The following is a 14,636-nucleotide window of genomic DNA, read 5'->3' as shown; positions in this document are numbered from 1 at the left end:
AAAGAAGCAAAGAAAAATTAAGCAGAAAAAAAAACCCAGAAAAAATTAAACAGAAACTTCCAGAGAAAACCAATCTAAGGTTCTAATTTTCCCTGTTTGTTTAGTTGATAATAAATCCAGTAAAGGAAAGAAGCAAGGGAAAACTAAACAGAAACTTCCAGAGAAAACCAATCTAAGGTCCCAATTTTTTCCTGTTTGTTCACTTGATAATAAATCCAGTAAGGGAAAGAAGCAAAGAAAAGTGAAACAGAAGCTTCCAGAGAAAACCAATGTAAGGTCCTAATTTTCCCTGTTGACAATAAATCCAGTAAGGCATGCAAACCCACGTCTGAGAAAGCAACTCTGTCTAATTTTCTCAGTAAACAAAGGCTATTCATGAATGATAATCTCAAACACATTCCCCAATAGGTTCCTCCAGCTGAGATGCTCCACAACACAAACACATTCACTGATTTTCAGCACGGCAGTAGTTTCAGAGCTGCTCCACTCACAGCAACCTGGCAGAGTTAAAAACTAATTGTTCAGAATGTGCTCTCCTCCCCCATGCCCTCTTTCCTTCAATCGTAAAGAAGCTTTTCCCTCTGTATTCTAAGGAAGATCTGACAAAAACCCTAAAAATGCAGTGTGTCCATGGTGAGGTGATACTTACTGGGCTTTACCAGCAGCCTGGTTCCACTTCCAAAGGTCAGTCTGTCTGCATTTCCTGAGTACACACAGCCAAAAACTCCCTTACAAAAACCCCCAGGTTCCTCTGCACATTTCAGGTTCCAGGGCAGGAGACTTCATTGTCACCAAAATAAAACTCTGTGTGCAAAATGCCTGTTAGGGATCCCTCCCTGCTGAAATCCTGGAGTTGAAAATCCATTTCTTTTGAAATAATGGATTTATTTATCCAATAATTAAATAATAAATAATGGATTTTGTAAAGAAGCTTTTCCCTCCTTATCCTAAGGAAGATTGGATAAAATCCCTAAAAATGCAGTGTGTCCGTGGTGAGGTGATACTTACTGGGCTTTACCAGCAGCCTGGTTCCACTGCCAAAGGTCAGTCTGTTTGTACCTCCTGAGTACACACAGCCAAAAACTCCCTTACAAAAACCCCCAGGCTCCTCTGCACATTTCAGCTTCCAGAGCAGGAGAGTCTATTTTCACCAAAATAAAACTCTATACGCAAAATGCCTTTTAGGGATCCCTCCCTACAGAAATCCTAGAGTTGCAATTCCATTTCTTTTGAAATAATGGATTCATTTATCCAATAATTAAATAATAAAGAATGGATTTTGTAAAGAAAGAATTGTAAAGAAGCTTTTCCCTCTGTAACCTAAGAAAGATCTGACAAAAAAACCCTAAAAATGCAGTGTGTCCTTGATGAGGAGATACTTACTGGGCTTTACCAGCAGCCTGGTTCCACTTCCAAAGGTCAGTCTGTCTGCATTTCCTGAGTACACACAGCCAAAAACTCCCTTACAAAAACCCCCAGGTTCCTCTGCACATTTCAGGTTCCAGGGCAGGAGACTTCATTGTCACCAAAATAAAACTCTGTGTGCAAAATGCCTGTTAGGGATCCCTCCCTGCTGAAATCCTGGAGTTGAAAATCCATTTCTTTTGAAATAATGGATTTATTTATCCAATAATTAAATAATAAATAATGGATTTTGTAAAGAAGCTTTTCCCTCCTTATCCTAAGGAAGATTGGATAAAATCCCTAAAAATGCAGTGTGTCCGTGGTGAGGTGATACTTACTGGGCTTTACCAGCAGCCTGGTTCCACTGCCAAAGGTCAGTCTGTTTGCACCTCCTGAGTACACACAGCCAAAAACTCCCTTACAAAAACCCCCAAGCTCCTCTGCACAGCTTCCAGGGCAGCAGACTCTATCTCTATTTGTCACCAAAATAAAACTCTATGTGCAAAATGCCTGTTAGGGATCCCCAAAAAATGAAGGCTGGGGTGCTTCTTCTCTGCCCCCTTGCAGGTTTTGTGTCAATATTTTTACAGGTCAAAAATGATGAAGTGCCCTGATTGTGGAAAGCTTTGTCATAGCCAGGAATCAATTAAGACCCACCCTACAGAAATCCTAGTGTTGAAAATCCATTTCTTTTGAAATAATGGACTTATTTATCCAATAAATAAATAATAAATAATGGTTTTTGTAAAGAAAGAATTGCAAAAAAGCTTTTCCTTCCTTATCCTAAGGAAGATCTGATAATAAACCTAGAAATGCAATGTGTACTTAGTGAGGAGATACTTACTGGGCTTTACCAGCAGCCTGGTTCCACTTCCAAAGGTCAGTCTGTCTGCATTTCCTGAGTACACACAGCCAAAAACTCCCTTACAAAAACCCCCAGGTTCCTCTGCACATTTCAGGTTCCAGGGCAGGAGACTTCATTGTCACCAAAATAAAACTCTGTGTGCAAAATGCCTGTTAGGGATCCCTCCCTGCTGAAATCCTGGAGTTGAAAATCCATTTCTTTTGAAATAATGGATTTATTTATCCAATAATTAAATAATAAAGAATGGATTTTGTAAAGAAAGAATTGTAAAGAAGCTTTTCCCTCTGTAACCTAAGAAAGATCTGACAAAAAAACCCTAAAAATGCAGTGTGTCCTTGATGAGGAGATACTTACTGGGCTTTACCAGCAGCCTGGTTCCACTGCCAAAGGTCAGTCTGTTTGCACCTCCTGAGTACACACAGCCAAAAACTCCCTTACAAAAACCCCCAGGCTCCTCTGCACAGCTTCCAGGGCAGCTGACTCTATCTCTATTTGTCACCAAAATAAAACTCTATGTGCAAAATGCCTGTTAGGGATCCCCAAAAAATGAAGGCTGGGGTGCTTCTTCTCTGCCCCCTTGCAGGTTTTGTGTCAATATTTTTACAGGTCAAGAATGATGAAGTGCCCTGATTGTGGAAAGCTTTGTCATAGCCAGGAATCAATTAAGACCCTCCCTACAGAAATCCTAGTGTTGAAAATCCATTTCTTTTGAAATAATGGATTTGTTTATCCAATAATTAAATAATAAAGAATGTTTTTTGCAAAGAAAGAATTGCAAAAAAGCTTTTCCTTCCTTATCCTAAGGAAGATCTGATAATAAACCTAGAAATGCAATGTGTACTTAGTGAGGAGATACTTACTGGGCTTTACCAGCAGCCTGGTTCCACTGCCAAAGGTCAGTCTGTTTGCATTTCCTGAGTACACACAGCCAAAAACTCCCTTACAAAAACCCCCAGGCTCCTCTGCACATTTCAGCTTCCAGGGCAGCTGACTCTATTTGTCACCAAAGTAAAACTTTATGTCCAAAATGCCTGTTAGGGAACCCAAAAAATGAAGGCTGGGGTGTCTCTTCTATGCCCCCTTGCAGGTTTTGTGTCAATATTTTTACAGGTCAAAAATGATGAAGTGCCCTGATTGTAGGAAGCCAGGAATCAACTAAGATTTCTAAAGAAATCCTAGAGCTGAAAATCCATTTATTTTGAAATAATGGATTCATTTAGCCAATCAATAAATAATAAACAATGGATTTATTTATCCATTTCTTTTGAAATAAATGGATTCCTTTATCCAATAAATCCATTTATTTTGAAAGCTGTGCTTTGAAAAGACAGACATTCCCAGGAGCTCTGCACTCTCCAGTCCTGAGTGGTTTTGCAGGTGAAGATGTGACTGGAGGCAATATCTGGCAAGGACACCTGGCTCATTATTTCACATTAGCAGAACTTCTGCAGGCTTTTTTATATCTGTTAATACACATTAAATAACTTTTTTTATAGGACAGAGAACTGCAGTTCTCTGAAGAGCTATCTTCTCCGTTCTTGCTCATGTAATTCCATATGTGGAGAGCCCTTGTGGTGCTCTTCAAAAGGGATAAATGTGAAAAGCACGAGGAAAGTAATTCTTTTACACTGTCTGCAGTATCTCCTTCTACCAAGAAATACCATGAACATCAAGCAACTTGAGAATTGAGACAGCTCTGTAGTTTGGTGAAAGATTTGTCACTAGTCTGGCACTCCACACTGATTGACATGATTTTACATGATTTTGTCCTTGCATCCTTTGTGTGAGTAGAAAGTCCTGGAAGGACTTCTCTCATAACAGCTCTCTGTGAACTCTCAGACCTTAGCAAAAAAAACTCTAGATTTCTTCTTGCTGCTCTGTTTCCACTAAATATTCCAGCCCCATTCTCATTTCAGCCCCAGGAGCAGCAGATATGGAAGAAGATTCCCCTTCCTCTCCCAGGATAATTACATATTACTGATTTGAAACATCTGATTTTCCAGTACTTCTCAAAACACTCTTGTTCAGATCATGCACTTACTTGGTTTGACACTGAGCCTCGTTCCTCTGCCAAACTGCAACTTTGCATAGCTGCTTCCTGAACTTACACATCATTCAATCCCTTTGCAAAAACCCTCCTGTTCTGCAAATACACCCAAACCAGGAAAACTCCTGCTCTGTGATGGTTTCTGGACAGGAGGGAACTCAGATAATCCCCTCCCAGATTTACTGAACCTGGCAACGAAAATCTAGGCATACACTTGGCATCTCAATAAAATATTTAAATTCTGTAATCTATCCAGATGGGAAAACACTTCCAGCCTTGCTGCAAGCCTCCATTCCTTGTTCCTCACTAAGAATTCAGAAAACATCTGCTCACTGAAATACAAAGATGAGAAAGAGGACTTGCCCTTGCAGTCAGGTAATTAACCATCCTGCTAACAAGTTTCTGTGATGGATATGCCCATTTCAGCTCTTCCTTGCGTATCCTGAGTTGTTCCACACATGTTTAGGTGGATGAATTGCTTATGGGAGGTTTTCAGAAATGCAAGAATGAAGATTTCATTAATGCAACCCCACACAGTTCTCCTCCTGGACCCAATCAGGGCACACATCACTCACTGCATCCTGAAAAATTCCAGGTAAAAACAAGTCTGTAGATGAATTAACCTACACATTGTGGTGCTCACTTGGGTGAGCCTTGGGTTTCTTCCTGTCATTTTCTACACACCACTTTTCATTACCAGTGTTCCCCCCTCCTTCAGTACTTCCTGACATTTGGAAAAGAGAAATGCTTCTCACAGAATTCAGCAAAACCACAGTTTCTCACCTGTGAATCCAAGGCAAAATCTGCCAGAAAACACCATTCTGATGACAAGTCAGGAATGGGGACTTACTAAGATATTTAGCCTGATCTCTATAGAACCCTGGCAGCAAAACCAAGTGTGAGACAGCTGCAGCATTTGAGATCATCACAACTGAAGAAGAATTACACTCTGAGGATCTGCATGATGGACCAGTAATTGGAGCTGAGCACATCTGCAAAATATCTGGCAGAGTAGGAAGGTAAACAGGTAAAAAGAGCTGCTTCCTTAACCAGACTACACTTATCACAACTGTCTGTGTCCCCTGTCCAAACATCTGCTTTCTCCCTCCTGCAGCTGCACTGCCTGAGAGTTCTCTACAAAAGTCATCTCTGAACTAATCTACAAGCATGCTGTGAGCCACAGGACCTGCCTATAAAGAACATGTTGTGCCTTTCACAGTTCAAAATGGGAAAAAACCCAGAACCAACTAGCCAGATGTACATAAAAATTTTACTGAGAATGCTGTCTGGATTGGTTTTCTTCCTTTCTTCCTCAGTTATTTTATTTAAATTTTGACTGCAAATTGGAGATTTGCATATGAACAAAGGTTTGTTCTGATTTCTTTCTACAAAGTGAAAAGAAAGTTCATTTTACTTTACTAATTTCTGTTTCTCAGGTATATCTGCCTCCCAAGTACCAATTTGATCCTGGATTTCAATGGACAACAAAGTCATTCACCCTGGTAGAAGGAGATGACTTTTAATTTAAATTGAATTTCAGATGGGAAGTCTAATGACTTCCAATTACATATTGATTGCTGAACTTTCCCAAACAATGCAGCAGTTTTGAAGTAGCACTGCCCAAACGTGTGAATGGGTAGGAAATGTGTCCTAGCCCCTGAAAAAGTCTGTGCACTTTGTCAGATATTGGCTTGGGTGTGAAAACCCAGCTCTGGAGACTTGAATACAAACTCCTTTATAAAAAGCACCCAGAATTGAACAGACACTTGCAGTTATCCTGTCTGCTTATTCTGTGAGGCTCTAGGAGGAATCTGAATTCATCATTCCAGAGAAGATCCCTGGAGCAGAGCACAAGAACATTTCTGCATCCAGCTCTGCTGAGGACTCAGGGGCAGCACAGAACGGGCTCTCACTGGAGCTGGCATGTGACAAAAGACCATTTTTGAGTGAAAACAAATGCTGCAACACTGTTTTTCCTGAAAGACTTACTTGGAAGCACAAGCAGATGAGTTCCTCCAGCAAAAGTGACCTTCCTGTCACCAGTAGACACACAGTGAGAAGGGTCTTTGTAAAAACCACTGCAGAGGAACTGAGCAGATTCTGTGGAATCTGTTCCACTGTGGAAGCCAGTGTGAAGCAAAATGTCTTGCTCTGCTGATGACGATATCCACAGCAATTTATTTCTGCTGTTTAAAATTTTGCTAAACTAAATCTTATTATACGTAGCAGGGTTTAATATTTTTCTGCTCACTTCAGTATGTATTTTGGGTTTGTAAAAGCAAACAAGTCTTCTATTTCACCTTTTTCCCCAATTTAAGGTATTTCATGGGTACGAAAAACCCCAGTATTTAGTATTGCAGCATTTCTCTGCAATCATTATTGTGTCAATATATCGATTATAAAAGAACAAAAAATGTTTATCTAAATCATTCTATGCCACTGCCCTGGTAACATAGTACATTTGAGAAGGGTTAAGCAAAATCAATAATGAAAAGGTTTTCAGTCTTATGGACTCACCAGAACAGAGATAAGATTTCTTAAACCTTCAACCAAATTAAATATTTAGAAAAAAAGAAGTGTAATTATTAAATTATTCCTCTTCACTTACTTGGTTTTACAATAATTCTTGTTCCTTGTCCGAAAGTTAATTTCCCAAAGTTTCCTGTGTTCACACAGCCAGAAAGTGCTTTGCAAAAACCATCCAAAGAAATACATTTGCCTTTTTAACTCCTCCTTTGCTAGAAGAGAAGCCAACTAAACAAAATTGGGAGTGGTAAATGATAATATCCATAATTTATTCTGGAATAAGACTCATGGCTTAGCTAGAGACATCACCATCAACCTGTTACACCTAATTGGATGTATCCATTCCTTTTCTTTCCCCTTTAAACTGGAAACTGATTTTTTTTTCACCAAGGGGTAATTATCCTTCCATCTTAACTGTATGCCTACTTTCAGCCATAAAAACAATTATAAGGCAATCCTTCATGAGGAAAAAAAACCAACATTTTTTCCTCAATACCTTATTTCCATTTGTGAAGGTGAATTACCAGTTGCAGGCAGAATTTAGAATAATGATGTGTGCAGTAATAAAAACCTTAAAGGAGTCAATTTCTACTGAGTTTCTACCACATTTGCTGGGAAATGTGTCTGGCTTAAAATTAAAAGAAGCCGCTCCCTGTGAGCATCGCCAAAACACACTGCAGCAAATTTCTTCTCCTTCTCTTAAAGGCTTGTGCCACATCCAATCCCACAGGCAGGAATATTCTCATCCAAAACTCTGAGCCACTGCAGTTGAAATGAAAGCTGCTTTGCATTCATTTCACCCACAGCTAAATGAAAAATGGGTACTTTTAAAAACCACTAAGTTCTTACTTGCTCCTACTGATAGTCTGATAGTCTACCTGGCGATGAAAATCCATGTACACTGATATTTTCTGAACACTAAAACTGCAGGTTGCCAAAAAAATCTAAGAAAATTTGTTGGAAGATAAAGACACTCAAGAAAATTCCCATCAATAGATTTCAGTGATCAAGGTCAGGTAAGGACGTGCAAAAATTCTTCAAAATTATAATAACTCAGAAAGAAGGAATTTACATTTTCCATTTCAAGACATGCTCCTGCCTTCCTTAAACAGACACCTGTCTTTTCAAACCCAGACAGTATTACAAAGTCCAGGTTTTGATACATTTCTGGCACTTACTTGGATAAACAGAGAGTTTTGTCCCTTTTCCAAAAGTCAGCTTGTTGTAGCTACCTGCAGAGTTTCACAGTGACAAAGAGCTTTACCAAAACTGCTGGCAGCAGCTTCTGAGTGAAAGGAGATTTCCAGCTTTGATGTGTGCTCACAGATCTCTGAGTTTTTCTTCTCAAATTTTCTAGGTCAGAACCTGACCTAGGGAAGGTGATGAGGTCTGGAGAAGGGGATTGGAGTGAGGTGATCTTTAAGGTCCCTTCCAACCCAAATAATTCTATGATTGAAGTGCTTGGAAAAAAATCCTCATGACAATTCCAAACAGTGAATCCCAGAGCTGTGGGATCCTATCCCGCCAGCACAGCTCACATCTATCACAGATTGTGGTCCATCCTCCTGTGACAGCAGCAAAGATCAAAGGCTTCAAATTGAGGGTTTTATTCTGTAGAAATCAGAATAATTAACTGTGAGCAAGATGAACAGGAAAAAGCAAGACAGGAGTGGAATTTTCCTACAGCACTTTATCCATCCACCTCAGTTAGTGCTTATCTTATCCCAGCTTCCACCAGCCTGCAACATCAAAACCGACTAAACTCCTCATCCAAGTGTCCCCAACCCCTGAACAGCACCAAAATCATGGTGAAGTCTTAAAGATTTATTCCTTTCTAAGATAAGAATTTGCCTTTGTTCTCACATTTCCAGGTCCGGGGAAAAAAAACCAAAACTAACCAATGAAACAACAGTAAACCACAAAACCAACCAAACTAAACAACAACAAAACCACAAACACTTCTATAATCTTCTTGTATAACTAAAATAATACACAGGTAGTCTACAGATCATCTCATCTATTTCTGCCTCTATTTGCATTCCAACAGATGCACACAGATTTCTAGAAACTGGCACTGCAGCCCTCAAATACAGTATTTTCTTTTTCGAACCTACACAAGACCAGCTACACATCAATAAATGACAACTTACATGCAAACAGAAGAGTGGAATATACTCAGAAAATTCTTTTTCCTTCACACTGTTTTTTCCTTATTCCTCTTGTATTATACTCACTTAGATTTACCCTCAGAACAATCCTTGTGCCAAAGCTGAGTGAATTGCCATTTCCAACATTCCCACTGCTCTGGGAATTATTACAAGAGCACCTCAAAATGCCAGTCTGAATTCTGATTTAAAAATCTGTGGCAGCCACACAATTCCAGGAACCTTTTACTATTGGTTCATAGCTACTCTGGAATGATCAGCTTCTTTACTGTTCTTTAGAATTCCCTGACTTTATAGTTAATCTCTTCCTTGACAGAAATTTATTTTCTCAAAACTGGTATATCACAACTGTAAGAAACTTCCCAAAAGCTCAAGAAATTTTGCAATAACCTGAACTTGAAACTTGCTGAGTTCTCACAACTCAAACATGAAGAATCACTTGTTTCAGCCTGGTGTAAAACACCTTTTTCTTTAAGGCGCTTCTGAGTATAATTCCAATTAACTCCACGTAGAAAAGCCGTTTGTGACAACCACATGTTGTCCATGCTCCAACCACTTTCTCTCTCAGAATTCTCCATTAGAATTTCACTATAAAACTACAAAAACACCTGTTTTTCACCCGATGGGGCTGTAGGGGCTGCTCTAGTGCTGCTGAGAGATAAATCACTAACCTGTGCTGAAAGCAGTGTAAATTGGTAACCTTGACTTCAGGGACACTGGGTTTCTGCTGATGATTTCCTGAGTGAAAAAACCCTGATTTTCTCCTGTGTAGCTTAACTGTAAATCAAGAGATTTCATGGAGATGTTTTCCCACATTTGGACTCTGTATATTCCTCATATTTAAGGAGAAATAAGCTTTTAGACAAAAAAACCCCACAAACAAACTCAGAAGTTCTTATGCTGAGTGGGTTTTAGTGTGAGACATTTTTGACAAAAAGTAAGCTGGTATTTGCCACAAGTGTTTTCAGTACCATAAAAAGATTTGTAAAATAATTGAGTTAAAAAAGAAGCAAAGCAAAGCAGACTGATGCATGTCATTCATTTTTCACCTCATGCACTGCTTCTAGATCTTTTTCAAATTGCTGATGTACAGAAAAAAAACCCATTGGAGGATCTTAATCCCAATTTTCCTTTCTGAAATGTAACCTCAAACCTTTCCACACAGGACAAACCATTCTGCATGGTGTCTCTGAACAGGCAGTAGCTTCCCAACCCTTTCTCATGGAACACTGGGCTGGCAACCACAACCAGTTTGTCCAGCCAGAAATAGGACGGAATTTGCAGAATGGCATCAAACTGAAAACATCTGATTTATTGCTACTGGCCTTCAAAAGTTAAATGAACTTGAATCAAAATAAAATGTAAATAATAAAAAGAAAAAAGGCATTTTAAAATTAATAAAAAATTTAAAGGAAAATAAAAGATAAAGTAATAAAAATTAATTTAATGGTCATCTCTTTGTATTAAGTTCATCTAAATGCACAAAGAATAATGTGATATAATTTGCTTATATCCATCCATTTGCAGTGTTTTTTCCACTCTTACTCAGCTACATTTTCTGTTCTGAATGATATCTCAGGGGAGATGCCTCATTGCTATATTAGACAAAAGATTTGAAAGAAATTACTGTAAGCAGAATTTTACTGATTATCTTAATTCCTTAATCTTAGTATCTGTTTATCTTAAATCCTTATCTTAACATCTGACTATCTTAATTATCCTAATTTTACTGATATCTTACTTCCCCAAACTGTAGTTGGCAGGGAAGTGATTTGTGCTTCTGTCATTTTTTTCCCCATTTTGGAATTGTAAATGGGAATAAATGGAAATATCATCCCCACATTTCTCCAGCCAAAGAGGAGCAGCTCACCTGAAACCACTGTCAGCTGAAATCCAGACACAAACTGGAGTGTCTCAATGAGTGTGCCCACAGCAGCTCCACCCTTTACAAAAACTCCTCCTCCCTCCTCTCATGGATTTTAAGATATTTCTGTAGCCCATTATGATTTTTAACTATTCCTTATCACATGAAAGCAATTCTAATGCTTGTTTTAAAGTGATTTGAGAATTATAGGCAGGGATTAAATATTTAAAGCTGTGAAAGATCCATGAAAATATCAGCAGCTCTAAAACCAGACACTCTTTTCTTGGTGTGTTAACTACGCTAACTGACATGATTGTGATGAAATCAATAATTCTGTGCTGGTTTCTAAAATAACTGAATACATGCAGATTTTCCTTAGATCAAAAAGAAGATTTATTTAAAACTTTTACTTTTCCCAGTAATGTAATTGCTCTGTGTCCCACTCTGTACGGCAGAAAAACATGGATATTCAGGATCAGCTGAAAAAATCTGGGCATCCCTTCCAGAATAGCTCAGTCCATCACTTCCACTCCAGTCAAGCAGTCTCAAAGTACATTTACTTGCAGAAAATAAGAAAAAGGAAACAATTAGAACCAGCAGCTGCTGATATTTTCTTCTTGGCTGGCAAGAACAGCCAGGATTTTGTCTTTACTCAGGTTTATCCGGGCTAAATTGAAGTGTTTGTGGTTCCTGCTCAGCAGTAACTCCCAGTGTCACAAAATAATCCCTCCTCACCATGTCCAGGTGAGTTTTTCTCTGTAGGTCAGCCACAGCACAACTGGCATTTGGAATTTTCCCAAGTGCCATTCCCAAAATTACTGTACAGCATAGTGAGGAAGGAAGTAAAGGGAAGGGAGGGAGGAATGGTTATTGTTCAAATTACAAATTATTTCTATACAATTTAATTACATTTCCAAGCCATCCCCTATGTGCAATCCCTACCAATATTTTCAGCTAAAAACTGGCTGAGATGAGGAAGGAAAAAGAGCTGAAAAGCAGCAGATCACATCACTGAAGAGCTTTAAATGTCTCACCCAGATTTCCAAATAGACAAACTTGCTCAACAAATGGGAACTCTCCCACTGATGCTACTATAACATATATAATTGGAAAACTTTATGTATTTATATAAAATAGATAGAAAAATCTTTATTAATTCAAAATAATTTAAAGACAAGGACAGGCCAGTTCAGTGTATTTAAATCATTGCATCCTCTTCCACATCCCTGCACCACTTTGCTACAGAACAAGATTTAAGGGATTTAACAGCTGTGTCCTGGTTTATAGAGTGAATTATCCACCAAAGGATAATTTGGGTTTTCCCAGAGTCCCACAGCAAGTGACCATGTCTGAGGCTGTCCTTTGAGTCCCACCCTCCCCTCGTTGCCTGTTCCTTTAGACCCCTTACCGCTGTTCAAAGCACACCCTTGGTATGGGGATGCCTAAAGGAGACAGCTCCAAAGCACAGCCCCTGAATTCCCAGACGGATTAAATTAAAGAAGTATCATGTCCACATGTTTGTGCCATGCAAACAGACTCACCTGTTGGCAGAAAAAGCCAGGTGCACAAGCAGAACCTGATGTGAGAAGCCCCAGTGAGAAACTCCTCGGCAGACATACAAGGACTGGAGCTCCTGAGGGCACCTCAGCTGCAGGAAAATATCATGAAAATATCAGCAGCTTCCTCACAATATCCTTATCCTGGGCTCCAGGCACTCTGGCACTTGTATTCCCTCATTTTCTTATCAACATCTTCATTGCCTGAAGCCAGAAGATTGGGTTGCATTCCTTGCTGGTTCAGACTTGCTGCTTGCTTAGCCAGGCATCCACACCTTTGGAAGACTTAGGTGTAACAGCTTCTTGGGGCACAAACCCATTCCTTAACCCCATCAAGACATCTTTCCTCCAGCCCAGGAAATTTTTACCACCAATTCCTTGAATAGTTTGTTGTTTAAAACTCCTTTAGAAATACTGAGGAAATTTGAAAGCAGTGCTGCAAGTGCTGCCTGTATTCTACTCCATTTCTTCTGTTACAAATCACTTCCAGATGTAATCCTGCTTTAGTTTGAACCTTCAAATGCAGTTTTTCAGCTTTCAGTTTCCTGATCCTGGGCTTTCCAAAGCCTCTGTATCACTTAGCAAGAGTTTCCAACTTCACCTGCTGGCAGGGGCAGAAGAAGAGCAAAAGAAGAGCGAAGAAGTTTAATTTGTGGCATGTGGAGGCGCAACACTTCTTGTGGGGTTTGGGTGGTTTCTTTGATTGGTTGGTTTTTTTGGTTTTTTTTTCCTCCTGCTTGAGCTATTTGCTGGATTTCATAAATTTGAAAGTGTTGTGAGAACAATAAACACTTTGGCCAGAAGAGAGCAGGAGAGATCAGAGAAAGAAGTTCAGTTTACATCAGTAGATCTAATTTTAGCAGGAACTTTTTAGTATTTAGGGGAAACAGAACACACTGGTAAGAATATACCCAGCAAATGCAGGAATATGATTATTACATTGTATTTTTAATGCTGTCTAAGAAAACAGAAGGATTCAGTGGCACAAAAAGCTATTTAAAAAAAGCTATTTTGTCCATTATAATGGAGTTTGATACTGTTTAAGTAAAAAACAAGAAAAAATACATTTATCATCTTATCAAAGCATGTCAAAAGGTTTATATGAAGAGACAGTGAAACAGTCTGGTTTACCCTCTCAAATAAAATGTTGAGATTAAAAAGAATATTATGAGGAAATCCAATTTAAAGAAAAAAAGGGAGGGGGCATATTTTTAAATCTCATTCCATGTATTTGAATTACTTCTAGCAAATTAAAACTCAAAGAATTTTTGAGGTTTGCTTTGAATATCTTTTTAAATATATGCCCACCCTTCCTCCCAAACACCAGCCTTGCAGCTGGGGTTTAGTGTTTCACTCTAAATACAGTTTTCAGTTTGCCAGTGAGCAAAATATTCTCCCTGCTATTCAGATTCCCTTGTTGTTCACGATGCTTTTTCATGTAACCTCTTGAAAGAGGTTTATTCTTTCAGGATGCTTTTAATGCTTTCTGCCACAGGAGAGAGCTCTCACCATTTTCAGTTGCTCAGCAGGACAGATGTCAGATATCACACTCTCTGTGTGAAACTCTTGGGGTTTGAAAGACAGGTGTCTGCTAAGGAGGGTGGGAACCTCCCTTGGAATGGAGAATATGACCCCTTTCCCTCCAAATTATTATAACCTTGAAATTAAGGGGCTTTCTGGCAAAGATATGGGAAAAAGATAACAGTCCTTTACTAATAAATTTATGTATAACAACTCAAACAAACAACAGTACCAAACAGAACCAGACACCTTGTCAGCCTGTGCTCACAGCCACCCACAAGCCACACATGCTGGCATTTTGTTGCTTTAAAAAATCACTTCTGCCTTTCTTTTTGCTATCAATGTCCTGGAGCAGTGTCTTGGTTTGAAAGACAGCTGTCTGCCAGGGGAGGTGAGAACTTCCCTGGGAATGGAAAAATATGACCCCCCTTCCCTCCGAATTATTATAACTTATTGTATAAATATAATTATATAAATTATTATATGGGGCTTTTAGACAAATATATAGGAAAAAGAATAACAGTCATTTACTAATAAATTTATGTAGAACAACTCAAACAAACAACAGCACCAAACAGAACCACGCACTCAGTCCCAGCCTCTCTCGGCTGCAGGCACTTTCCCCTTTGGGGCAGTTCCGGGCACAGCCAGCAGGGGCGCTGCTGGCTCCCCCCCACCCCCGGGGGGG

At 39.2% G+C, this 14,636-nt stretch overlaps 1 gene segment (V, D, J or C); it reads right to left on the bottom strand.

Annotated features, from left to right (window-relative positions):
- The window catches only part of LOC102037577, a 41,077-nt gene extending 28,432 nt beyond the window's left edge, over positions 1 to 12,645 (bottom strand). Inside the window, 1 exon segment of the C gene segment in view lies at positions 12,413 to 12,645. Coding sequence covers positions 12,413 to 12,488 — 76 coding nt within the window.
- Between the last annotated feature and the right edge of the window lie 1,991 nt (positions 12,646 to 14,636).

This window comes from Geospiza fortis, unplaced genomic scaffold (assembly GCF_000277835.1).
Source record: "Geospiza fortis unplaced genomic scaffold, GeoFor_1.0 scaffold324, whole genome shotgun sequence".
Taxonomy (NCBI): Eukaryota; Metazoa; Chordata; class Aves; order Passeriformes; family Thraupidae; genus Geospiza; species Geospiza fortis.
Note: the sequence above shows the minus strand (reverse complement) of the source record. Positions and strands in the feature narration are given on the sequence as shown.